We start from the raw sequence: 25,697 nt of genomic DNA on the forward strand, positions 1-25,697 counted from the left end.
TTTGCACGTAAACAGACCTTCCGGAAAACTCTCCTCCTGATTCACAAATACTTCGTAAACGTCAGATTTGATAGTTAAATGTGTGTATGTGTTAATGAATTCCTATCAATCGTACATGGGACGCGCGTGCACGGTTATTTTCAATTACCATAAATACTGCCCATTAAATCCGACTGAAAACTATATATGGGCATCATATTATGACACCAAACGAAGGATTTCAACATGTCATCTTAAAAGCAAATAAAAAAGAAAAATTTATTAGATGCAGAAATTTATTATCAGAAGTTAATTCAAAAAGTCAAATTTTATTTTCAAGCATACATAGTGGGGTCTCAGGTCCTAAAAAAAAGGAAGCTTGGCAGCACATTACAGATGCTGTTAATGAAATTTCATCTGTTAATCGAACTGAAACTTGACTGCAAAAAACGAATTAGTTAATTTCAAAAAAATCTTATTCAAAAATAAAAGAAATATAATTTTAGAGAAAATACACAAGCAGTTTACATTTGAGCAGATTTAACTTTTCACAAAAGAACTGGTCTGGGTAGCCTGAAACAACTGATTAACCAGTCTTCATTCTCGGTAAGTAAGTCTGCGCGTCTCTGAAAATACGCCTTTTGCGCAGCACTCTGCCAAATCTATATATTAGCCATCGTAAATGTGTTATGCCCGATTTTGGCCATTTTATAGGAAACAATTTCCTTAAGAATTTCGTTTGCCCGGCCCATTAAAAACAATAATGTATTTGATTAAAGTGTTCCATTTGCAGATGCTATTACTGGAGCTTAAGTTAAAAGAAAAAACGTATATAATTATTACTGTATAATATTTTTTACAAAATGCTGTGTAATATGTACATGATTATGGTGAATTAAAATACAGCCTTCTTGATGAGCAAAACGTTCGGATGTTAAACGCACCATTTACGCGTTGCTAGGAGCAGGTGTAGATTTCTTTCGTACCAACTAACATTTGGAAAATACGCACATTTTCATGAATCCGAAAATGTACGCCAAAAGGACTTTACGAACGATTTACACAAAAATTTGTTATACTCGTGTTTCATGAATGAGACCCAATGTCAAACAACATGACGATGTTAAACAACATAAGATGGGGGAAATGTCACTATTATTACCTTTGAAAGTCTATTGGGTGCCACTAGTGGCAAAGTGTGAAACTTCATGATTATTTTATTTGTATATATATATGCATAAGGTGTAATAAGAATATAGGTGAACATATAGAGACAATGCATTGTTTAATATGCATATGCACGTAAATATGGATGTGTGCATACATAAGCAATAAGTTACCCAAGGCTGTGCTGTATTCGTGAGTAGTCAGCTTTGACTTATTCATAAAGCAGCACAGCTTCGAGTACCTTATTGATTTTATAAAATAATTATCACACAATACAAAAAATTATAAGCAAAAATACGTATCAATGCAATTTCACAGAGTCCTCGCAGTGGGAAAAATACATGTCGGCCGTGCAAGTGTGGTATAGCTGAAGCAACCTGGATAAGTGTTTTTAGTGCAAACAAAAATGATGGTAGTTAATTTTAGGTTTAATTGACAATATGTTGTTTAATTGTGATTTTATCATGTAAATTTAGAGATATCTGTCTTCAGTCGTGCATGACTAAAACAACTACTCAGAGGCATTGTAAACATGGCTGAGACTTCTCAAAAGGGACTTTTGATTAAATGTAAGTATTATCATACACATGTTCATTACACAGAACACTGATGACAATAAGGAAGAATGGTGCAGTTTGTAAAAGGAATGTTTATTTGAGGAGCCCGTTTAACTGCCTTGTAGAAACAGAAAAATATTATTATTGAATAATGATTCTGCTTTGCTTTTTCACTTATATCTGCCAATGAAAGATAACGAAATAGAAACTAATAATAAAAACAACAACAAGAACAACAAAAGTATCTTACCTTTAGTTTGGCAAACGTTTGTACCAGATGTTTTCATTTAATATGTTATAAAAACACAAAAATACAGCACTGTCAGGGCTGGTGCAAGTTCAGCTAAAAAACTGTGTCATTAAATAAAAAAGTGTGGTAAACAAACACACCTCAGACTGATCAGAGGTGTTTACAAAAAATACACTTCAGCCGACAACCAATTTTTGCCTTTTAAACTATAAAAACAATGATAAATATTTATGAAAGCATTAAGCAACTTAAACGGAAATAGTGATAGACAAAATAAATGGGACACAAACCTTTTTGACTTTTTAAGGTACAAAAGTTTAGGGTCGGTTGACTAAATATGTGACTTTAAATGTATAAACTGTAGTGTACTTATGAATGTAATAATCAGTGAGAAAGCTCATTGCTCAGGGCCACAAAAGCAATGACGTAATACTGTATGAAAGTGCAATTAAGATAAACACATATAGTCATCTGTCTGACAGACATCACAGTTTTGTCATTGGTATGTGCAGGTTATTCCAGGGCCCCATCCACAGTTCCTCCTCATCGGATTGAGTGCGGTCACTGTGCGACCCTGAAGGCTCTCTGGTCTCCTGATTGTCCACGGTGGACTCCTGTTCATCCACATTTTGTGTTCTATCACTCCCTCCTTTCGGCACGTTTGACCTTGAAGCTATACTCTCTGGGCCGGTGGTGCTGGAGGCCAGGGACCCACTGGAGGGTCTGGTCGTGAGGTTCTGTGCACCCACCACAGAGGAGCAAGCGGGGATTACTGGGCTGTTTAAAGGTAGTCGCTCCTCGTGTGTAACGGCAAGTTTGTCCAGTTTCTTAAAATGCTTTCCCATTCGTACGGGAGAGGTCGGTTTGATGTTGTTCGTGTGTGGCACCCGTCGAGTCCGGATAACAGAGCCGTTCTGCGCCAGATAAACGCTGCCGTTGATGTTGCTGTGGCTGTTGATGTTCGACAAACGGTTCCTGTGTGACTCCGGGACACTTTCTTCCCCAGTCGAGCTGGTCTCGTAGTCACGGTCTACAACAAGCTTGATCCTCCTTTTCCTTCCATACTTAAAAAGAAACACAAGTCTGTGATGAAAATAGAACAATACTGGAGATTTTGACACTGCACACATCATGAGTGGTGCCGGAGCAGACAAGAGAGGCTGAGCTTTCTCTAAAAAGTGTCTTTTAAACAAGTACAACAACTTATGCAATTAAACTACATCTTGTTGTACTTAAGTGCATAATTCAAATGCATATACTGTAATACTGGAAATAAGCTTTTCTCCATTATTATTTCAGTGCACTTGAGCATTCAGTTTCACCTCAGCTTTAAAAAATCTGCTGTGCTTAAGGCGACAAGTGTAGAAAGTAAAAAATAAAATGACTTGAACTTTTATACTTCAGCCTCATCAGCAGATCAGACCGCCACTGCATGAGATCAAATGCAAGAGAAGCAAAAATAAACACCTTTAATGTCCTTTTATGAGCTCATTAGATGTAATGTGCTCATTGACCAAATGCCTTAAGCCGCCTTTCCACTACACACAACATTCGGACACGACTGTCGGAGTTCGCCCCCTAGTGGCAGTCGTCATGAAATTTCAGTTTTATCATAAATCATGCCAACATGGGAGAGAAGCTCATTCCAGCGCAAGAGCCTTACATCTACGAATATTCACTATAGTGGAATAAATAAATAGAAGTGAATGAAATATTATAGTGAAGCCAATAATTTTTATATTATATTAAAAATAATAACATGTAAATATTAAGTTAATATTTTTTTACTTATCAGTAATAAATCATTTTTAAAGGATTCAAGTTTTACTGATGAAGTAAAACAAAACAAAAAAGGATTAATAATTTTCACCTTACACACAGTTTTAGAATACACTGAAATACATCACCTCCGGTCAGCGTATCCAACGTTATCTCACGAGAATTCGTACATATTTTACAAGTTGGCTAAGTTATATTAATTCATAAGACCACCTTGTAAGTTTTTGTACGATTTGCCTTGACCCCTGTGACTTTGGGGTTAGGTGTGGGGTAGAGGTTGGGTTTCGTTGTTGTTGTTTTTTTCATGAGCATCGTAAATTTTTGTAGATTAATTTCGTAAGAATTCACAGGAATTAGCCAACTTGTAAAATATGTACGAATTCTCGTGAGATCAGGCTGGCGTAATGCATGCAGTGTAGTTGCAAAAGATGTTCGTCACCTCACAGCCCCTATGCTACACTCCATAGGCAATAAATGAATTCCGGTTTATCAGCTGTTTGTAGTGTACAGTGGAAAGGGCGGCTTTAGGATTTTTTTAACATTGTACCAAAAGCCAATCTACTTTTCTCCAGAGTATTAATTGCTGGTCTTAACCTTTGAAGGTTGATAGGAAAGGTAAAGGTAGAGAACAGGCAGAATGCAGGTTATTAAAGTGAAATCACAGAAGTGCCCAGTGAGACGAACCCCAGATAGATAAAGGCAAACAAAAGTCCAATCAAACTTCCACACAGGAAATGAAGACAGAGCCCAATCTTACTGAACACATCAGAATGTCATTCAGGATCGGCTTCCTCATCCTCCTCCTCGTCATCTCTCAAGTGCCTGCTTCTATTTGCAGAGCTCGAACCATCATCAGGACCATCACTTCTGTCAGAAATCATTTCTCCTTCTTCATTCTCAGCTATAGGAGGAAGTTTGTCAATCTCTGAAGCTCTTCCTACACTGATGGCAACAGAGAAGCTGCTTGAGTTGTGGAAGACAGATTCTTGTTTTTCCTCTGAAGCATCACTGATGTTAGATCTAGAGGACTCTGGATCTTCACTTCGCCCCTTAGAGAAACTTTCTTCCTTTCCTTTTATGTCCTCATCCTTCTCATTCTCTTTCAGGATAGTATCTCCTGATGCCCTGTATCTAATGTGTGTGGATGTAGACAGTGGTTTTGAAGATGACCAGTTGCTGTAGGCCGGTAATCTCTGGGAACCACTGCCAGTTGTAGGGTCAAAGTTTTCAGAGCTTGTGTTGCTGTATTCGGACTGAGAGGATCTTACTGTTCCTCTGTCCTGTGTGCTGCTACTCCCTTCGCTCTCTGAACTCATCTCTGTCTCCTGATCTGATGCAGACCCATCCTCAGACTCGGTATCTCTTTCAGTCTCGGTCTCACTGCCCTGGTCTGTCCCCGATTCAGTCTTTGACTCTGTCTCATCCGTCTCCACATTAGATTGGCTCTCTTTATCTGAGTCAACAGGACTCTGCTCCCGCTCATCATCTGAGTCTAAAGTGCTCATTTGTGCTCCATCTTGAAGTCTGTATGAATGGTGAGATGCAAATGACACGGCACTTCCTGTGTAGGACTGTCGAATAACGTCTTCACTTATTTCACCTCTGTCACGCTCACTTCTCCCACCATCATTAGGGATACTCTGTGAGATGATCGAGACGCTCCCGTTACCGTCTCTGGTCTTGCTAGTGCTACTCATAGAGTTCTTTTGCAATGTTTTTAAGATATTCATCTGACTTAAAACTTTGCCAAGTCTCGTCTTTGCAGAAGGCATCGCTTCGTTAGTCTGAAAATAGCTGCCGTCAATGACCATGCCACTGTCTGCACTGTTCGATCGTTGTCTTGTTGTTGGTTTTGGGACGTCGATACCTCCACCGTTCTCCTCTGGAAATATTCGGTTGTTCTTCCACGGAAAGTTATGTGGTGAACCAGACTTTCTCTCAAACAGTTGTTTTATGGGTGCTTTGATCTTACTTTCAACCTGGGAGCTGTGAGGGTGTTTGATGCCCTCTGCTGGATGTTTTTCAAACTTTTGAGGCTGGTCACCAAAGGCTAATCTAGGTGGCCTGCGTGGTGCAGCCCCACCTGCAGGTGGAGCCAACCTTCTGCCTTTCCTGGCAACCTGTTACAGTGATATCAGTCCAGGCTTCTTATCATTCTGAACATTCTGATCAACTCAGTTCACTACACAATACATCCACTAGAGGGCATTTTACATGACTTGGTTTACTTTGTAATATATTTTAAGCTACATTATTACTCATAATGCTATGTTAAACAATTTCAAACCTGATCCTGTTTCCTGCTGAATATTTAAAATCACAGCCAATAGTTACTGGATGGTTGTCGTATCGTTACATAGATGCTGCCAGTGTGAAAATTACAACTCCCATGGCAACGAGGGTCACCATCTAGACCAGTGGTCCCCACGCCCAATTTTTGAGTCGTCCCCTGTAGATGGCGCAAGTAAGAGAATAAACGTAGGTCCAGGCCCGGAACATCGGGATCACTGAGACTATTCTCGGCAGCCTGGCAACTAATTTGTCCTGCTGCACAGTCAGCCGCTTTATTGCTTTTATGTACCAAAGTCATATTTTCCGAATTCAGCATTCAATAGAAAAATAATTCATCAGTTTCACTTCATGCGCAAGCAGATCATTCGCGCACGCACCACGCGGATTGTGGAATGGAGAGTCAACATTTGACAGAATTTATTTTTCAGTATGACTCCAAGACGTGCTTTGCCCCTTTGAGTTTTTTTGGCAAAATTGAAAATTGGATCAATGCATTTTATGTCATTCAAATATGATAAGCCTAAATAAAACGCCTCAAGTTTGAGGTTCAGTCTGGGCCCTTTGTAGATATTGCCTTTCATCAAGGCCGAGGTTGGGGGTCTTGGTCGTAAAAAGGTTGGTGACCACTGGTCTAGACATTACAATCCTTCATCATCTACATCTACAACATGAAAGTTTAATGAAAGGCCCATTATCACATTTAGAGAGTCTTGTATTTTCTTTTTGTAATGCATTATGCAATGGTCAGGATTTTTAATGCTCAAATGCCTATTTTATTTCTTTCACTGCTCTTTGTATTGGTTTAAAGAAAACAGACAGAATAAAAAGGATAAACAATACCTCTCCTTCTGACTCGTGTGAGCTATAGTAGTAGCTGCCATCGTCTTCCATAATCACTTCTCCGAATTCATCGTACATCCCTGTCGGAGAAATGAGTTTCCGGCGGCTCCCGTACTGAGGTAAGTCATAGCTGAGAGATGAATGAGGGATTCAAGCACACGAACATTTCAGTATTACAGAAGGCATTCACACAGAACATAATGACACTCAGGATTATACAATGATTTCAGCATTAACATTTGCAGATGTGTCACTATAACCGTATGAAACACAGGAGAATGAGGCTGTAAAAATGGCAAATGACACTAAAAAGTTTAAAAGCAGATCTAAAAGTGTCTTATGAAACTTTGGGGACAGAGAAATAAATGCCAAACCCAATAAGTGAAATTTAGTAGCTGAATTTCCTCATAAACTTTATGTGAAAGGTCAGAGCGGACCTTCATTACGGAGTCTGAGAGTCTCTGGAGAGCAGCAATGTTGGAGAAAAACCATTTCCAAAAAAAACAAGGTTTTAAGCAATGATTTTTTTACCCATGGTTTACACTTAAGAGCTTATTATAATTGTGCGTAGCCTTAACGGCATAGGCTATGCGTCGGTTTTCATATACATTTTTGCATTGTCGTCCTCGTCGGCACGCAATTACACATGAAGACCGCTAGTACGCAGTATCCCCACATGTAACCCACAGTAGCAGTGCTTAACCATTCATTTACAGCACCTCTTCATTATTTCTTCTGTTCATCATGATGCCAATTCATGTGGTACATAATTACCATAGAGAAAACAATTATCTTCACTATTGTAGTTAGAAAAGATGAAAATGGGTATCCATAATGTTTCAAGAAAATATTATCCAGAAGCCATACACAAACACACTTTGAGCAGATTTATAAAAGGTGCTGTGTGTACATTTTATGATGATCTCTTGTCAGAAATGCAATATAATGTACATAACTATATTATTAGTTGTGTATAAAGACCTTACATAATAAACTGTATTGTTTTTATTACCTTAGAATAAGGCGTTTTTATCTACATACACCGCAGGTCTCCTTAAACAGAAGTCTCTGTCATATTTCTACAGTAGCCCTAAATGGACAAACTGATCTACAAAGCGTGTTTAGTCCCTACGTTGTCTCAGACAATTATGTGTTTGTCCTATGGGGGCTACCGTAGCTTCTCTTTGCGTTTTGAAAGGAAGGGGTGAGCGGTGAACTGAACGGTTTGTTGCAATTCGTAGTCTCACCACTAGATGCTGCCAACATCTACACACAGCACCTTTAATACTGATCCTTTCAGAATAGTGTGATGTGGAGCAGACGAACATTTAAACTGATGAATGCACACTCACCCGTGGTCATAATTATAGTAATCCTGTGTATAATAGTCCTGTCCTGGGTCGATGCCAGACTCCATAGAGAGTTCCTGTGGTCAGAGCAAAAAGGCTATAACTCAAAAAGTGCAACGCTTTAGGCAAAATCCTTGGGAAAGATGAAACTGCAGTGCCGAATGAGAAATGAGGGAATTTGTTGGTTAGGCACTATGTGACATCGATGTATAGGCAATGTTTATAGAGTGGGTGAAAAACAATGCACAAAAAAGATTTACAATATAAATAAAAAAGAAAAGCATGCATATATGTATGAAACGTAAATTGCCATGAAGCGGAAGACCATTAATCCATATTCATTGCAAAACATACTGCAGTACAACAGAGAAAGAGTTTAAAGGACAGTTAAAACAGAGGGATCCTCTACCTCTGGTCTTAAGAGAGAAGGCCGAAGCAACTGCTGTTGCTATAAAACATGCAGAAACAAGAGGAGAGAAAGGCAGAAATATTACATTTACAAATCTGTGTATCCAGGAGAATCAAGTGAATACATAGGGTCCAAAGTATAAAGAGCACAAATATAAATAAATCTACTTTCTATTTTTTCTACTTTCCTTATTACCAGATATTAACCATATTAATATAATTTAAATTTTTAATGAATTGAGGAATTGTATTTATCTAAAGTTCAAATCGTATTTGAAATCGTATTTGATAGTTTAAATTTAGTTTTCCAGGTTTATTTCGAGACAAACAAGGAGTCAACAATGGGAATGTCTTTCATAATATAAAATAAGAAATGACTAAAGCATTTAAAAATGACACATATGGTAAGAATTTTGTACATAACTCTAAATTCGTATTGAACGAGTAATTTGAAAAAATGTATAAACTCATGTATTAGGTTACTACATTGTTTAGCACCTGTAAGCAGGCACGTGCACAGATAGGGCTCAACCTGTGCAGAACACATGCCCTTTTTGTCCTTACACTCCGAAGTGCCCTTTTTTGGAGGTGTTTTATTATTATTATTTTATATATATAAATTAATGCTATTGTTAAACATTTACCTCTGTCTGTGTGTTTTACAAATATATTTATCAAGTAAAATTATTAAAAAACTAAATATTTTTGGATCCGCTCAAACTGTCTGTCAAACATCTTAACTCCGCCCCCTGAGTGCAGCGAGCTGAAGTTCCACAGCAGTCAGAGGCAGCTGAACGTCTTGCAACGGTAAATAAGTATCTTGTTGTTTGAGTACAATGCTGTCTCATTACGAAAGAAACACTAGTATGTATATAACGGCGCATGTTTTTAGTGGGCAATCAGGGGGCACTAAGAGCTCCAAACTGCGACCAAATTGAGTTTTTGACAAAGCGCGAGCAGTTTTTAAACAAGTGTTCACCCATGTGAAGGGCACCCGTGACAACAATACGGAATGCACGGTCGGGTTTTTACCGCTTTTTCCCATGACGCGTCTCAATCGTTAAAATGTCTAGCCTACATTAACACCAAAAACATATCAGATTAGAAAGGTCTTAGACATCAGATGCCCAGTTGGGAAAACTGGATAGAGACGAAAAACGTGTAAAGGATACAAGTATGTACATTTTATTGCCCTGTCACTCATTATAGTATGCAATCTGGATATAATTTATTGTATATGCATGTATCTTATGCATTGAATTAGTCAAGGGAGTTGTATGATTGTTGTATGATTATTTGGTTCATAACTTTTTATTCTGAAATCAACTAAGTCTACTTAGTGTTTAGTATATTTATTAGTAATGCAGTTATTTGCACCTTCAAAAGACCAAGGTTCCTGGTCCTCAGCACAGTTTTTGCCAGGTAGGCAGAGATACATGTTGAATATGCTAATGGTATGGCTATAGTATAGTATAATCTCCTATTTTGATCTTTAATCTCCTATTTCCCCTCTTCTCAATCACATATCAATCACACAAACATGTTAACCAAATAATAAAAATGAGCTTATAAAACAAACAGAATACCTTTTTTTTCTTCAAACATATTTTAATGTAACTTTATGTAAGCAGAGGAAAAAATTAAAATTTATATATTCTACAATTAAATAAGAGCGAGTTCACAAGAGCACTTCACAAACACATGACTACAAATAGGCCTAATACAGACAAACACCCAGCATGTAAATTGTTAAAGCCAACTTAAAAGGGCAGATATCGTTTGCACTGTATAATGCCAAGCTATCATAAAATGTCATTTTTCATTCATTAATAGTGATTTTTTTCAATCATTAATAGCGAATAAATATAAAGCTATTAAGATGATTATTAAGTGATATTTATTTGGAGGGGGTGCCCTTTTTCAGTTTCAGCACATGCCCCTCAAAAGGTCTGTGCACGGCCCTGCCTGTAAGCATTTTACATATAAATAATGTACAGTCATGTGGTCTGTGTGAGAAATTAAAAGAATGGAGGACTCTTGTTTCAGCCTGAAGGGCTTTATTATATGCAGCTGAATGTAAAAATATTGTTTGCCAAGCCATGTTATTTTTTATTTGCTGGATGAAATTAAAGAGTCACTAGGAGAAGTCCAGAAGTCCAATACCAGGTGTTACAAGACTTTTTGTAAACCTTCAACCACCAGTTCTTTTAGTACTTAGTATTTCACACCCTGAATTTTCAGCTGGATGTCAGTGGTGCTGAACTCAAGTGCATCAGGCGCTTTTTTAAAAATTGAGCTCTTACGCTAATTTCCTCCATTTAGTAAATCTGGCCCTACGTTTTAATTTAAGTTGAAGAACAATACCATAGAGAGCCATGGAAATAGTACAGCAGGGCTATTCAAATCTTACCCTGGATGGCTGAGGACTACAGAGTTTAGCTCCAATCCTAATTAAACTTAACTACCTGTGATTGTCTAGTGATCATGAAGACCTTGTCTGTGTCCGAAAACTTAGCAGGTGACTTGTTGCCTCTCTGCCTCATGAGGCAAAGACTTAAGAGAAAGCTAAGAGAAATGCTTTCAGACACACTTCAAAGGCAGCGTGTTTGAAATATAAACAGAGAGCCCCTTTGTGATAACTAATCACATATTTGAAAACTACAATACTAATTTCTCGCTAGAAATGCAATTAAATTTGTAAAAAGTGAAAATATACATTTATTTACACTACATTGGTGCTCCAGCCTGTTTCTTGGCCGCTATTTTATTTTTTCTAACTCGACCAGGTTTGACCAATCACATTCCCCATGCGTGCACACGCATAGAATTGTGGGACAAGATCTCAGGAGTCAGGAAGTAAACCTAACATTGGATTCAGACATGTCTTGATGCCTTCCTACCTTGGAAAGCTGCTGCAGAAGGCAGCAATTTAGAGTTTTTGGACACAGCCCTTGATTAGCTTTCTCAGGTGTGTTTGATCAGGGTTGAAGCTAAACTCTGCAGTACTCGGCCCTCCAGGGTAAGATTTGAATAGCCCTGCAGTGCAGTATAGTGCATATGTATGAAATCAGTAATCTGGAGAGTTTAATCATTATTCAAAATATCACAGAAAAATTTAATTGACCAATTAGAATCAGCTATTTCACATAACAATTATTTAACTTGGAAGATTAACTGTTTATTTTGCTTTTTAATATGTGAAAAGGTAAGAAATGATTCAACATTGGTCTGTTCATATTGCTGCTTTCCACGTTTTATAAAAGCAATAAACAACTTAAGCTGTATTCATGGATAACTGATTTTATTTTATGCCCTTATAAATGAAACCTCCCCCTCCCCAAATAATAAAAATATCAGCATTCAAGTCAGATTTCCGAAAATGAGAGATGAAGCCACATCTACAGATGAGATCTTTCCTCCTTCATTATCATTCCCATCAAATAGCATCAACTGATAAAAATCATGACCAATGAACTGTCTCAGGATGGGATGTCATTTGAGTATAACACAATTGAAAAGAATAAAAATACATACCTCCTGATGGCCGTACCCTCTCCTGTGAGGAGATAACAGAATGGAAATAAAGTCAGCAAGATTATCATGATAAAACCTTGATATTTAATATCTAAAAAGTTTTTTCACATTCTGTGTGTAAAACTGGACTGTCAGATATTTGACAAGGCTTCAAATGTTAAACAGATTTAAATGCATGAGATGAGGAATAATGTAAGGTTGACCAAATCATTATTTTCTAAGAATATAAATGTTTTTTCCCTCTTATCGAGTCCATCATTTCATATACTGTGTACCCTGATGACTGATTTCTAGTTCCGTTCTTGAATGACTTTGTTTTATTCATTTATTTATGGCCTTCATTGAGTAGGAGAGTTAGATGAGAGACAAACGGTGAGTGATAGGAGAAAGTGTAAGATCAGAAAATGTCAAAAAAGTCAGATTCAAACATAAACACTTCACCAGCTTTATTCTCACTTCTATAAACTAGACAGAAAAAGATGAAGCTCACAGGTCTCTGAATCAGAGGTGTTAACATGAATCCATTATGAGCAGAGTATAAACAATTGACCAGTACTTCACAAACCCGGTGGACCGCAGCAGTACTGACGTCAATTCCCCATCTGATATATTTTGTTGTTCTTTCTTTCTTTATTCGTCATGCCATTCCAGCATCTATAGCTATATTCATTGCAAAAACTGGTTCATCCATACACAAGTTAATCCACACAAGTTAATCAATACACAGGTTGGGGAAGGGGCAATTTGGCATCTCCAATTCAACTAACTTGCATGTTTTTGGCTTTTAGGAAGAAACCGTAGCACTCGAACATGAAAACTCCACAAATAAAGCCAGGCCCCATTTTGTTGTTCTTAACAAGGATAAAGTATTTTAAAAATAATGACTTGTCTCACTCTTCACTGTTTGGGTGCAAACATAAAGTCTCGTCCCAAACTCACGCTCCTTAAGTCAGGATACTCAAACAGACAAAGACACAGTCTTAGAAAACAACTCATCAATGATTATCTCTCCATATTAAATCGGTATCGTAAAAAGAACACAATACTTTACACACATTTCAACTACAATTTACTCTTAGTGTCTTAGAGTCCAGTTTTCATCTCTGATTTTCATAGACACAGTTACACGAGCTTAGAGAAACATGCAAGAAACATACTTGATACACTGTAAAGAAGCAGAAGTTAGACAATACATTGATGGGCATCTGATTATACTGTATGATTACATGATCATTACAGCACAACACGCACAAGTGAAGAGTTTTAACTCTTTCATCTCTGTGTAAGTGGAAAGATACACAATTTTTGAACATTGCTGCCACCAATGCTTTTATAATGCACAAAGTTATATGGTAACATGAGCCACATGAGTGCCAGGTGATGAATCAAACTAAAACTAGCTTGAGGAAGAGTTGAGATGACCAGATATCAGATGTAACTGCACATTTAAAGATCTCCTATTTGTTTTTGTTTTTTTTACATGCAAGTGTCAAGATCCAATTATTGTCAAATATCTAAAATCACAATCGGTGGACAGTGTAAATGCAACCATAAATGCTGTCAGATGACAGATAGATATGAAAAAAGGAAAATTAAGAGTTGAATGCATGATGTGTATATTAAAGCTTTATATCAGACATTTATCTCAACCAGGACTTATAGCCCAACATTGGGAATATGATGACAAAAGTGCTTTGTAATCATCTATTATGAACTTACACAATTTAATGAATAAAATGTCTTTAAAAATATTATAATTTCAACTGCTCTAAATAATGAAACACACTCACAAAACGGTTAAGAAAAACAGTTTACAGTATGAACATAGCAATAAGACAGAAATGTAGTGACAGTTAAGAGGAATGAATGTTATTATTTTGCACCTGCAGTATTTTTATATTTATCTTTTTGCAAACCTTCCAGATTAAGATGAGTTTTGCGTTTCAGTATCTTGAGCACGGCTATAAGTGACATGTTTATAAGATGCTAAAAAACAGTTCACTTTGAAAGACAGCACAGCGAATCAATTATACTTTACAGAGCCCATATTTTCCGTTTCATGATGTTACATTTCTTTTGGTGTGTAAGTGTGTGTTAGTACATGTTAACAATCTGCAAAGTTACAAATCCCAAAGTCTACGATGATGCGAGTTATCGTCTCCAACTGAAATCTCTTTTTTTTGGACTACAATGAACACAAATGCAGACATGGTTTCATGTTTAGTAGCCGTACCTTACCAATCTGGGCCTGGTTCCCCAAAACATTCTTATCGCTAAGTAGTTCTTAACCTATTCCTTAACCTCTATCTTAACTCTATGGCACGATTCCCAAAACGTTCGTACGCTAAGTATATCTTCTGTAAGTCACACTTTCGTAAGGTTGGTCTGGACCATTCGTAAGCTCTCTCTTAGCGTTGTTTGAGCGCAAAACGCTATCGCCGCAGTCTTTAGAAATCAGCACAGCGCAGTACAAGTCAAACTATGGTATGCTGACAATGATTTTATGTTATGGACATTTTTAAGACTTATAATAAAATATGTTTGCAATGGATACAGGACTATTTATGCAGTTGACTTTATTTGGTATCAGAACTAATGAATCAAAGACGGCGCCGGTGTTTGTTCCTCATTGAAGTCTGTTCCCTCTATGTTTATAGCGTTTTCATCACGTTACATTAATAATTTATTTAAAAAGATTAAATATTTCAATTGGTTATACTAAAAAGCAATAATATCATGTATTCTATTATAAAATTTATTAAATATTTCATATTTAACAGTTTTATGTCTTTTAAAATATAGCCTGTCTTTTTCTTTTCTTTTTTTCTCTACTGTTTGTTTTAAAACTGTTATGTTTCCAAACATAATAAATATATATTATACATATAATATGATTCATACTGTAAAAATAAATGACTTACAATCAAGAACAGTCAAGATACATTACATAAATGCACACATATACATCTCAGTAGCCATTAAAACTTTCAATGTATATAAAGAATAAACGTATAATGTGATAAAAATGCTATAAAAACACTACACTAAAGGGAAACATAGGGGGAACAGACTTCCACACAACACCGACCGCGTAACTGATTAGTCCATGCCAATTTTTTTATTCGTCAACCCTTAAACCTTTTGACATTTTGTGTGACGTGGCTAAATAAAAAAATCGCCTTCCAAGACAACTCATTATGGAGCTGCTAGATCTTCTTAGACCATATTCTCTATCTAACTAGGTTGCTTTTTATTGAAAACATTAATGGTAAGCAATACCGCATTAAACAGAAATACTGCAGCTGCTTGCCAATCAATTCTGATTGTTAAGTACCTTAACATTCGTATAAAAGTGTATTAAATATTTTTTTTAAAGTCAAAACCCATGTCAAGAAGCTGCACAAGTGGCACAACGGTATAAGGAGGGTGGATAAATAGCGAGGGATACCCGGTTCGTCTACCCGTATTACTGACAATTTGATCATTTAATTAATAGTCTATATTTTACGGATAACTTAAACTATGTTAAAATAAATGTGACTGGAATAATTTGAGTAATGTTCCATTTGTATATAATGTGTTGTCTTTCTTAACGTCGTAATGCACCTTCGCGTGAAGTGGAAAATCGATCCCTGAGTGATCGATCGCAAATAATTCAGCACCTTCACTTGGGACAGCGCCATTGTACGTCGAACTTAGAGGCAGCGTGTTAAGAAGCTTCCTAAGAGACACTTCGGGGAACACACTTAGAAACATCAACAACTTTGGTAAGATATATCTTTTTGAGTCTTCTTAGCACACTAAGAGTGAACGTTATCGGGGAACCGGGCTCTGTTACATTCTGTTAATGCCGCGCTGGTAAAGTTAATCAGCTTGGTCATTTGCATTTTCTGAATTACATTTGACAAGGTATTAAAGACAATATTGTCTCCTGTTGGGAGCTGATCTTCCAAATATGGTAAGGAGCGTCACATTTCCGTCACTTGCTTGAGGTAATCGGTCAATCACAATGCACTGGATAGCTGGCCAATCGGAGCACACCACGCTTTCTCAGAATTATAAATTATAAGAAATCAAAATTTTTCGGAAAGGCAGAGCATAGAGGAGCAACAATAATGTACAGTATGTGAAAAATAATGTTTTCGGAACCATAAACCACGCAAACACATTGTATTACATTATATCCAAAATAAGCTCTTTTTAGTAATGTCATAGGTGCTCTTTAAGGGGATCTGGGGGTAGAATTTACTCAAATTCAGTGCCTATATCACTATTATTACAATTAGTGCACATATGAATGCACTTCTGTTTAATTCCATAGCATCTAGCTGTTTGTAACGTTTGAACAAGACCTTCGCGAACAGCCCTAGTAAGCCAGAGTTACAGCGACAAAGAGAGTGTCACAGAACAGTGGACTGAGATGGAAAGAGTTTTTCCAGCTCTTCCACAAGTGAGTTCATGTTTGGATTGGGCTGCGGTAGAGATGCTTCCTGTACAAGCTCCACCTCTGACTCGCTTACCTCTAAGTCGCCAGACACTTGTGGTTTGAGCACAACCTTTGGTGTGCGCTGCTTTTTATCTATTTGACTGTACATGTTGGCAACGGATTTTTCTATGTCTGCTATGTTCTGGATGTTCTTAAGGATTCCTTTGAGTTCCCTTCTGGCAGGTTCGGGGTCTGGAGGAGGATGCGGTAGTGTGGAGCGTGAAGACACAGGTCGCAGAGATGAGACCGAGGGAAGAGGAGGAAGGACGAATGGTGAAGCGTTTATTGGGCGGGATGAGGATGGGGATAGGGATGGAGGGAGGGGAGGAGGAGGTGGAGGAGGAGGATGGGATGGGGCAGGAGGAGATGGAGGGTCAGGAATGGACTGGGGAGGGGGACTGTATAGAGGAGGTGAGGGTGGGAGAGGAGCAGGTATATCTGGAGGATCAGGTATGATCTCCACATTGACCTCGAAAGACTCCGCATCAAGACAACCGGTCATTCTGCTATATTTCCGCAGAACTGGTGGTGTTGGTTTGCGACTCGGTGGAGGCGTTCCGTCACTCTGTGTGATGATTATGGCCGGGGGTCTAGAAGATCGCGGGGTCTCAAAGACAGAAAGAATAATTTCTGAAGAGAGTGACCCACGAGAGTCCTGGCCTTGCCACGGCCCGATCTCTTGCAAAGCCTGCTGCTCAAACTGCCGGGCTTGTTCCTTTACCGTCAACTTAGGCTCTGGGTCTTCGATCCCATCAGACTCTTCCAGCATTTCCTTACTGTCCCTAAGTTCGGACCTGAGCAGCTCCCACTGAACTGGGTCCATGACCACACCTCTGCTCCAAGGGGCTTCACTTGTTTCCCACTTGTGCAGTCTAGAGGGTAAAGTCCAGGAGTGACCCGAGCCTGCAGTTGGAAAGCGCAGGATGGATTTTTTCAAACCTTTCATCCTGGGCGAATACATTCCCAAGAGACACCTGAGACGGTGATTCTCAGGACTGCCGAGGGTGCCATCATCAAGGTACAGGGGGTTGGTAGTAGTTAGCGGGTTGTCGTCTGAAAGGAAGGTGATGTTGCTCTCTGACTTGGGCAAGTTGTTGAGTAGGACTCCATTAGCAGTGGACTCTTTGTGAGCAGCAATGGCACGGGAGGCAAACGTGCTGATGAGGCGCTGGCGATCGCCCTCCTTTAGGACACACCTCTTACTCCTGCTTTCGGCACATCCGTAAAGAAAGACAAAGACCAGCTTAATGAAGTACTTGAATAGCAAGGTAGACTGGGAGGTGGGAGAGAAGCTTGCCACAAAAAGCGCTTAACTAGTGTGCTAACAACACAGTGACAGCCAAATCCTTTGCAAACACCCAATGCAATAAGGGTTCTGTGAAGACCACTAACACAGTAAATATTGAATGCTGATCAGGAGGTAACGTCCCACAAAAAGAAGCCTAAACTATAGATATATAACACAGTGCTAGGCAACTATTTGCAAGGAAGGAATGTGCTTTCTGACAAACATTAAGAATAATAAGATTTACAAACAGAAATAACTAATAATAAAACATAATTTATACATTATTTTGTCCACAACACTTACTTAGGTCTGATATCCAAGAAATGAAAATGAAGGAAAAGAAAAAGATTTATGCAAATTAGAGGCTGAAAAATTTGACATATTGATCAACAGCATCAAGGCCTATTCTGAACGTCCAGTCCCAGTGAAAGACTGAGAAATATGCTATTTTTAGTTAGTATTTAAAATAGGAATATTGCAAAATGTGGTGGCGAGATTCAGAGGACCATATAACAGATAAATACAAAAGTAATTGAATATATGCTTTTAAATAATACTGTAAAAAGTCAGAACACTGCTCTCTTTAGATTACAACAGATACACACTGATACCAGTTCAGTTATAGTTAGGGGTAAGAATTGTATTACTGTTGTTTCAGCACTAAGAAAAGATGCTGACGCAAGAAGATTACTCAGTAAAATCAAGAAATGTGGTTTTGCTCTTTTTTTCAAGCTGGTCTGGTATTTATCATGTCTGGAATGGATGGTCAACATTTAACAAAAGAATACCACTGTGAAAACTGACCTGGCACACACTAAACAAATGTGCAGCTATGCATTGACAAGGCTCAGCTCAACTTTTCTTTAATTCTCAGAATGTTTTTTTATAAATCTGTGTATCTGCCTCTTTAAAGATTTATCCAGTAATCGCTGCTTGTGGCCACATTTATGCCTGTATGTGGTCCAAGATATGATGAGTTAGTGGACTGGGATACTTATTGTAATTCGAAATTTGGGATGCAACTCTTATAGTGGTACTAGTGGGAGGAATTGTCTTTATAAAAGCTATCTGTGCAAAAGCATAAACAAGAGATTGATTATTAATACAGACCCATTTTATCCAAAGCAACTTAAAGGCTTTGCCTTATTGTACAAATGTGATAACTTTAATAAATCATCTCAACCCTTTTGGCAAAAGATATTTTGTTATACCAAGAGTAACTTGACAAAGTGTCTGAAACACTGGCCGTTTGGTTGAGAGGCTAATAAGCATAAAAAAATGTTTTCTTTGCCAACAAAAGCAAAATGTTTCATTAAATCATATCTATTTATTAACACATCTGTGCAGTACAAAACCACACAGCATGAAATCAAATCTTAATTATCAAATTCAATTTTATTCACTATTCAACTAATTTCCCCACACACTTTCATAAGCAGGAATCTTGCTCACAGTGTTATTACGTGTCATATTTAATATAATATTCCCTCAAAATAAAAATCATGAGGTCATTATGTTGAACAATTCTACTTGAGATGTAGGGTAGAGTGTGGCACAAAGTAACACTTTTTGGCTTTGGCTCTATCATTTAAAAAATATTTAAGCTAGATTAATGATTTTTACACAATCAACACATACACACACATCTGTGCTACAAATGAAAATTTGTTTGTGGGACCTACCGTTATCGTACAATTACACTGAAAGTGACAGGAACGCAAACGTTACCCTATAGGTGGGGTTAAATGTAACAAACAGAGGGTTTGTTGTAACACCTGGTAGATAATTTAGTAATAATCTGTTAAAGGTGGATATTGTTTATATATCTGCCTATAATAGATAGATATCCACACATTCATCCATCCATTATCCTTCATCTAACCATCCTTGTATTGTGCATCAATATACAGAAATGTTTTTTAAAGGGCTGCAAAATAATGTGAGTTATTTCCCCTGGTATTGTATTAACAGTTATCACTTTGATTTAAAGTATTTACATTGTTTTTATTTCATTATTATGGTATATCTGAGGCTTAAAGGCAGGATAGGCAGGAATTATCTAAAAAAACTTTTTTACAAATTAGTTTAAACTGTCTTTATATACCAATACATAAGTAAAATGTAAGTACTCTGAAAAAAAGAGTATAAAAATCGCATGTCTGTAGACCTCCCTTTTGGGTTTCTTCTAAACCCACGCCCCCAAAACACATGAACGTGCTACGCTGCCTGCTTTGTTGGGAGAAGCATTTACCTGAGACGAGCGGAGAGGAAGGAGCGCGGTGCATGTAGTAACACCATGTCAGAATCACATCATAATACACCTAACTTTGAATATAAACAAATACGATGGCTTTTAGTACTCACTATTAAGCTAGCATATCGATACTGGTAAAGTTTAAAATATATTTTGTTTGATTCTGTAACAAATGAACTAGTTATATTTATAAGACAAAGCTAAAAACAGATTGCATTGATACAAGTTTTTTTTTATTACCATCAGTTACACTCTGATGAAGGTGAATTTCGTGGAAGATTCATAACATATACAGTGTTTTACATGGAAAAGTTTCCGTGATGAAAGCATTGTTGACTCTGATGAAGACTACACTCCGGAGACAATACCGCTACGGCATCGTCGACTCGAGGAAAAGCCACGCGATATTTACTCTCGTTTGATTTCTTCATTTATTCCTTGTTTGCCTTCGCTGACTGGATATGCAGGTACTGTGAGTTCTGAATGCATTTTCTCTGCCATACTTTTGCTCTTCCTAGAGTGCCTTGTGCACGTTAAAATCAATAAGGTGTGCCCATGTGTGGGCAGATTCCATAGCAACAGGGGTGGTGCCATGGTCGCGCGAGAGAGAGTGATAGTCGCGCAAGCCGATCATTTGTTTCGTCCCGAATGGAAAAATGAGCTGTGTTTAAAACAGTCATGAAAGGTCTACAGACACTCGAGTTTTATACTCTCTTTTTCAGAGTACTTACATTTTAATTATGTATTGGTATATAAAGACAGTTTAAACAAATTAGTAAAAAAGTTTTTTAGATAATTCCTGCCTATCCTGCCTTTAATTGTAACACTGTGACAACTAACCCTGGTGTGTAAAAATGTCATCAGTTACTAAGAGTTGCTGACATGTTTCAAAATAGTGTTTTAGGTAACAAGACAGTGATTAAAATAAAATAAGGTTGGATTTGGTGACTTACACACCCAACTAAGATAAAGAAATTACTTCCATGCCTCCAAAACACTCTTTGTACAATATCTTAACCAAAACACATTAAAACTTTTCACAAATTCACAGGAGATCATCTTTTGACAGTAAGAGAAAAATACCAAAAGCACAGTTTGCTCGGCCCAGTATAAATATGTAAAGTAGCCGTGTTACGATTAACCCTGCATTAGTTTGTGTCCCACTCACCCGTACTGTATGTAGAAATCTTTGATTCAGACTAGCATTGGTGTTAACTCACCCTGATAGTGATTAAAAAGCTTACAGTGATTTTTATTCTAACTTACCCTGTTTACAACTATTGTACATCATATCAACAATTTACTTGGGTACAATTTAACCATGGGAAAATGTTTTCTTGATACCTTCAGGATTTACAACTTTTTAAATCTGACAACTCCTCAAGGCTTCATGGGATAGCAAAGCGTCCACTGATCACAGATGGTGTCAGAATCTCAAGAGAGGCAGTATATCATTTTTATTTTTCGACTCGTTTGACTGTGTTTTCCATACTGAGTAGCAGGGAAGTATGCAAGTGATTACTTTAGGAATGCAAAGTAGGGATATTTATTGTATTCACTGTAATTTAGTCTGAGTGCCTTCATGAAAACATCTGCTAAAGTTATTAAGTATCTTGAACTTGAAACGTATTTTATATTTTGCCGTACAGCAAGAAGCATTTTGTGAAAACTCATGATGTATAAAGATTCTGTACCAACAATTGCTGAATGTATGAAACTTACATTGTGCTGTCGCCGAGCTCTTCATACAGATTATTTGTGGCTGCACCTCCAGATTTAGCGGCTGGTAGAGACATTTGAATCCTGGCTGATTTTGCACATTCGGCCTGTCGCCTGTCGAAAGATTCATAAATGAAAAACATTGAATGTATGATCAGGTAAGTATGCATATACATGGTTATTTGTATGAAGTGATAAAGCATTACTTGTAATAACACAATATGTTACATATTACATAGGGCTCTATCTTACACCCGGCGCAATGCAGCGCAATGTGCGACGCAAGTGTCTTTTGCTAGTTTCTACCCTGCGCAATTATCATTTTCACGTTTAGCGCCACGTTGTGTAAATAGCAAATGCATTTGCACCACCTTTTGCGCCCATGGGCGTTCTGGTCTGAAAACGAGGTGTGTTCAAGCGTATTTTTGGCGCGTTGCTATTTTGAGGCAACTAAAATATATAGCGCAATATGTTTTTTTGTTATTTAAAGAGCGCATTAGTAATATGCGCCTAAACGGGACGACAACGCGGGCATGACTAAAAGAAAACAGGTTTTAAAGGTTTTAATAATAAAAAAAATTCAATACAAGTGAAAAACAACACAATTATTTAACATTAATCTTAAACTAGGGATCTCCGCTTAGTTTCTCAGTTTACAAAGTCCGTCATCTTAATAGGGATAAGACATAGCCCCAGCGCAACAGGCTTTTAAAGGGGATGCGAGCTGAGATTCTCATTGGTTTATTGCACGTTACGCCCAAAATACTCCCATTACTCATAAAAAAAGGACCAAACCTTTTCGACCAAATCTAATTTAACCATTTTTCCCATCATTAAATTAGCAAAAGTTACATCGGATACGCCCATTTAGACGTTGCACTGTGCGCTTTAGAGAATGCGCTTAAATCATTAAAATAGGGCCCATAATGTTTATTCCAGCACAATTATTGCACAATAATAATGGCATACCTTTACAACAACTGTTTTTTATCTTGCTGTATCCCACAACCATCAGCTAAATGTTTTCAGAAATAATGTTAACACAATACATTAGATTGATCCGAACTGGGCCACAGGTCTGTTCTGAGATTAAATAACACGATGAATGCAAATAATTAGGGTTGTGCAATTAATCGTTTTTGATTTTCAATTTCCATTTTCAAACAATTACAAAAACAAAGATAACCGGGGTAAAACAATTATAGGCGATTAAAATATAAATTGCATGCCGGTGGACTAGGTGTTTGTAAGGCACTTTGAAGGCACCACACACTTTTACACGGGTAGCCTATTGCAACACATCCTTAATTAAACGGGTAAATAAATGCATGTTTTCAAAGTCACTGAGTAATTGTGTTGAACATGTATGATTATGATTTCAAAATCAAACTTTGATGGGCCTCAATCAGACAGGAAAGAGAATTCATGTTAACAGATAAGGTAAAGTTATCAATTTGATAAATGTTGCATTTTATGACATCGTTTTATTTTATTATGCAAGGTTTCATGTAATGTTCAAAATGCAATTGTTAATCATAGATGTTACAGTATTAGTCCTATTCGATGGTGTTTACACAGCACAGAATTAAGTGTTCAGATTACCATAAAAAAAGAGTAGCACGACAGACGCTATACACATACACATACTTCCACATTTCTCCACGTCATGTTGTCATGTGGTTTCTACGTCAGTAAAGGCGGTAACAAAGGGTAAGTGATATTAACGTCATTGACAGGTGACTGCACTGCTCTCATTAATGTTTAGAATGGCAATTTTCTCATGATTTACAAGTAGTTGAAAACATTAGAGATGTTAGTTATCAGCTGGACAGAATAACAGTGGCCTAGTGGTTTTTGGGTATTTTACTGCAAATATCTTACAAATTGTACCGTTAAAAGCAAAAGGTCTGTTCTTTTTTTGATATATTGTATGTTTATATATTAAAGGAATACAATACGAATATTTAAAGAATACAGTTTTCTGGAAGGCATTTAACTTATGTGAAAATAATTTAAAAAAAAATGCTGGCGCTTGACTGGAAATAAAAAAAAACCATAGCGGGGAAAGAGAAAAAGAAGAAGTATGTATATGTAAAACAGAACAATATGATACTCACTCTTTGAATCTGACGTTGGTGCATTGTGGGGAAAGAGAGAGAGAGAGAGAGAGAGAGAGAGAGAGAGAGAGAGAGAGAGAGAGAGAGAGAGAGAGAGAGACAGAGACAGAGACAGAGACAGAGACAGAGACAGAGACAGATGTTAGACAATGCCTCATTCAACAGGAAAACAGGACGCATTTCACAACTTGTCTCCGTAAAAAACTGCATTATGAATGTGAAAATCTGCTTCTTTCCCCTAGAGTGCCAATTAAATTCATCCCAAAGTGAATGCTGAATCATTCCCTATTGATTCTTTTATGACAGCTCACTCCTAATTAGATTGCTCAGTGTTTATCTGTCTCATTCTCTGTGTTCCAGCTGTGTGTTCCTGACATCTACAGGTGTATTATATGACACAGACACAGCTGGAAACAAACCGAGGTCATATGACATGAATAAATCTCCTGTCACGCTGAATAAACTTGATTCAACTCTTTTCAAAGCTGTTACTGTGGTGAAACTATTCCTAATAGTTGAAAACTTCCTAATACACCAGGATGTTTCTACCTGAACAACATATTACATTGGTTTTCTTAGTCGCCAAGTGGAGAAATTGGCAGTGTATCTTCCCACTAAAGCAACCCTTTATCCCACACAGGCCATGAATATTGCTTGGATACCAGCCGGTTAAATAAAACCGTGATTTTGTGTTTTGTTGAAAAACAAAATCTATATTTAAATTGTGGTGCAACTATTTTTTGGGATGCTGTATTTCAGAGAGAAAACCAATATTCTACAGGAAATAATAAATGATTTTATCCAAGATAATATTATTAATTCTTATATTATTTTACCCGCAGACATGGCCTTGGTTACATCAGCAGAAAAGTAATTTTAGAGCTAAAAAGAGTTTCATGGTGTAATGTAGGTGGACACACTCACTGTCGGTATGTGATGATGACGATGAGGATGGCAGGGATACAGCACATAATAATGATGACAGCAAGAGCCAGCAGAGCTCCTTCGGTGTATCCCATAGACTGAACGGCCTTATTCACGCTTTCCACAACTTCCGGTGTACGGATCTCCAGAATCCGTCCTCCACGACCCAGATATGGCTGGAACTCCTTATTGATATCCAATAATTTCCCATCCAAAAACCTGTTGTAAGTGCAGACATACAAGCACATGATTTTAGCTGCTCTTGTATAGCTCAGTGGTAGACATTGCATTAGTAGCGCAACAGGTCATGGGTTCGAACCCAGGAAACACACCACTGATAAAAATGTTCACCTTGTAATGCCCTGCAAGTTGTTTTGGATAAAAGCATTTGCCAAATGTATGAATTTAAATGTAATGATTTTCTTGCGAGTGACAAATGTGGCGGCAGTGGCTCAGTGGTTCATGTAGGTTGTCTACAAACCGAAAGGTTGGTGGTTCAATCCACGGCTCCACCGGACCAAGTGTCGAGGTGTCCTTGAGCAAGACACCTAACCCCAGCTGCTCCCGACGAGCTGGATGGGTGAATGTGAGCCAAAACTTGTAAAGCGCTTTGGATGGCCATAGGTCTGTTAAAAGTGCTATATAAACGCAGTACACATGTAACAAGCTTTTTTATTTTCGCAGTTATATATACATGGGCAAAATCGTCTTCTTGTGGTGTTCGGTGGCGTTTGGCAAACCAGCATCTCAGTGC

At 37.6% G+C, this 25,697-nt stretch overlaps 1 protein-coding gene across 2 annotated transcripts in view; it reads right to left on the bottom strand.

Moving 5' to 3' along the window:
- Nucleotides 1-1,771: 1,771 nt before the first annotated feature.
- pcdh15b (protocadherin-related 15b) overlaps nt 1,772-25,697 on the bottom strand; it is a 409,107-nt gene continuing 385,181 nt past the window's right edge. The window contains exons 31-38 of one of the 2 annotated variants that reach the window (XM_073815853.1): nt 24,944-25,162; nt 24,020-24,028; nt 21,906-22,016; nt 12,156-12,177; nt 8,623-8,661; nt 8,217-8,290; nt 6,865-6,994; nt 1,772-3,017 (exon numbers count right to left, since the gene is read on the bottom strand). In XM_073815853.1, the coding sequence (XP_073671954.1) occupies nt 2,439-3,017; nt 6,865-6,994; nt 8,217-8,290; nt 8,623-8,661; nt 12,156-12,177; nt 21,906-22,016; nt 24,020-24,028; nt 24,944-25,162 (1,183 nt within the window). In that variant the 3' untranslated portion in view covers nt 1,772-2,438. Of the gene's footprint in view, nt 3,018-6,864; nt 6,995-8,216; nt 8,291-8,622; nt 8,662-12,155; nt 12,178-21,905; nt 22,017-24,019; nt 24,029-24,939; nt 25,163-25,697 lie in introns of those variants that run through there. The other variant, XM_065242769.2, reaches the window with a different exon arrangement.

This window comes from Paramisgurnus dabryanus, chromosome 1 (genome assembly GCF_030506205.2).
Source record: "Paramisgurnus dabryanus chromosome 1, PD_genome_1.1, whole genome shotgun sequence".
NCBI lineage: Eukaryota > Metazoa > Chordata > Actinopteri > Cypriniformes > Cobitidae > Paramisgurnus > Paramisgurnus dabryanus.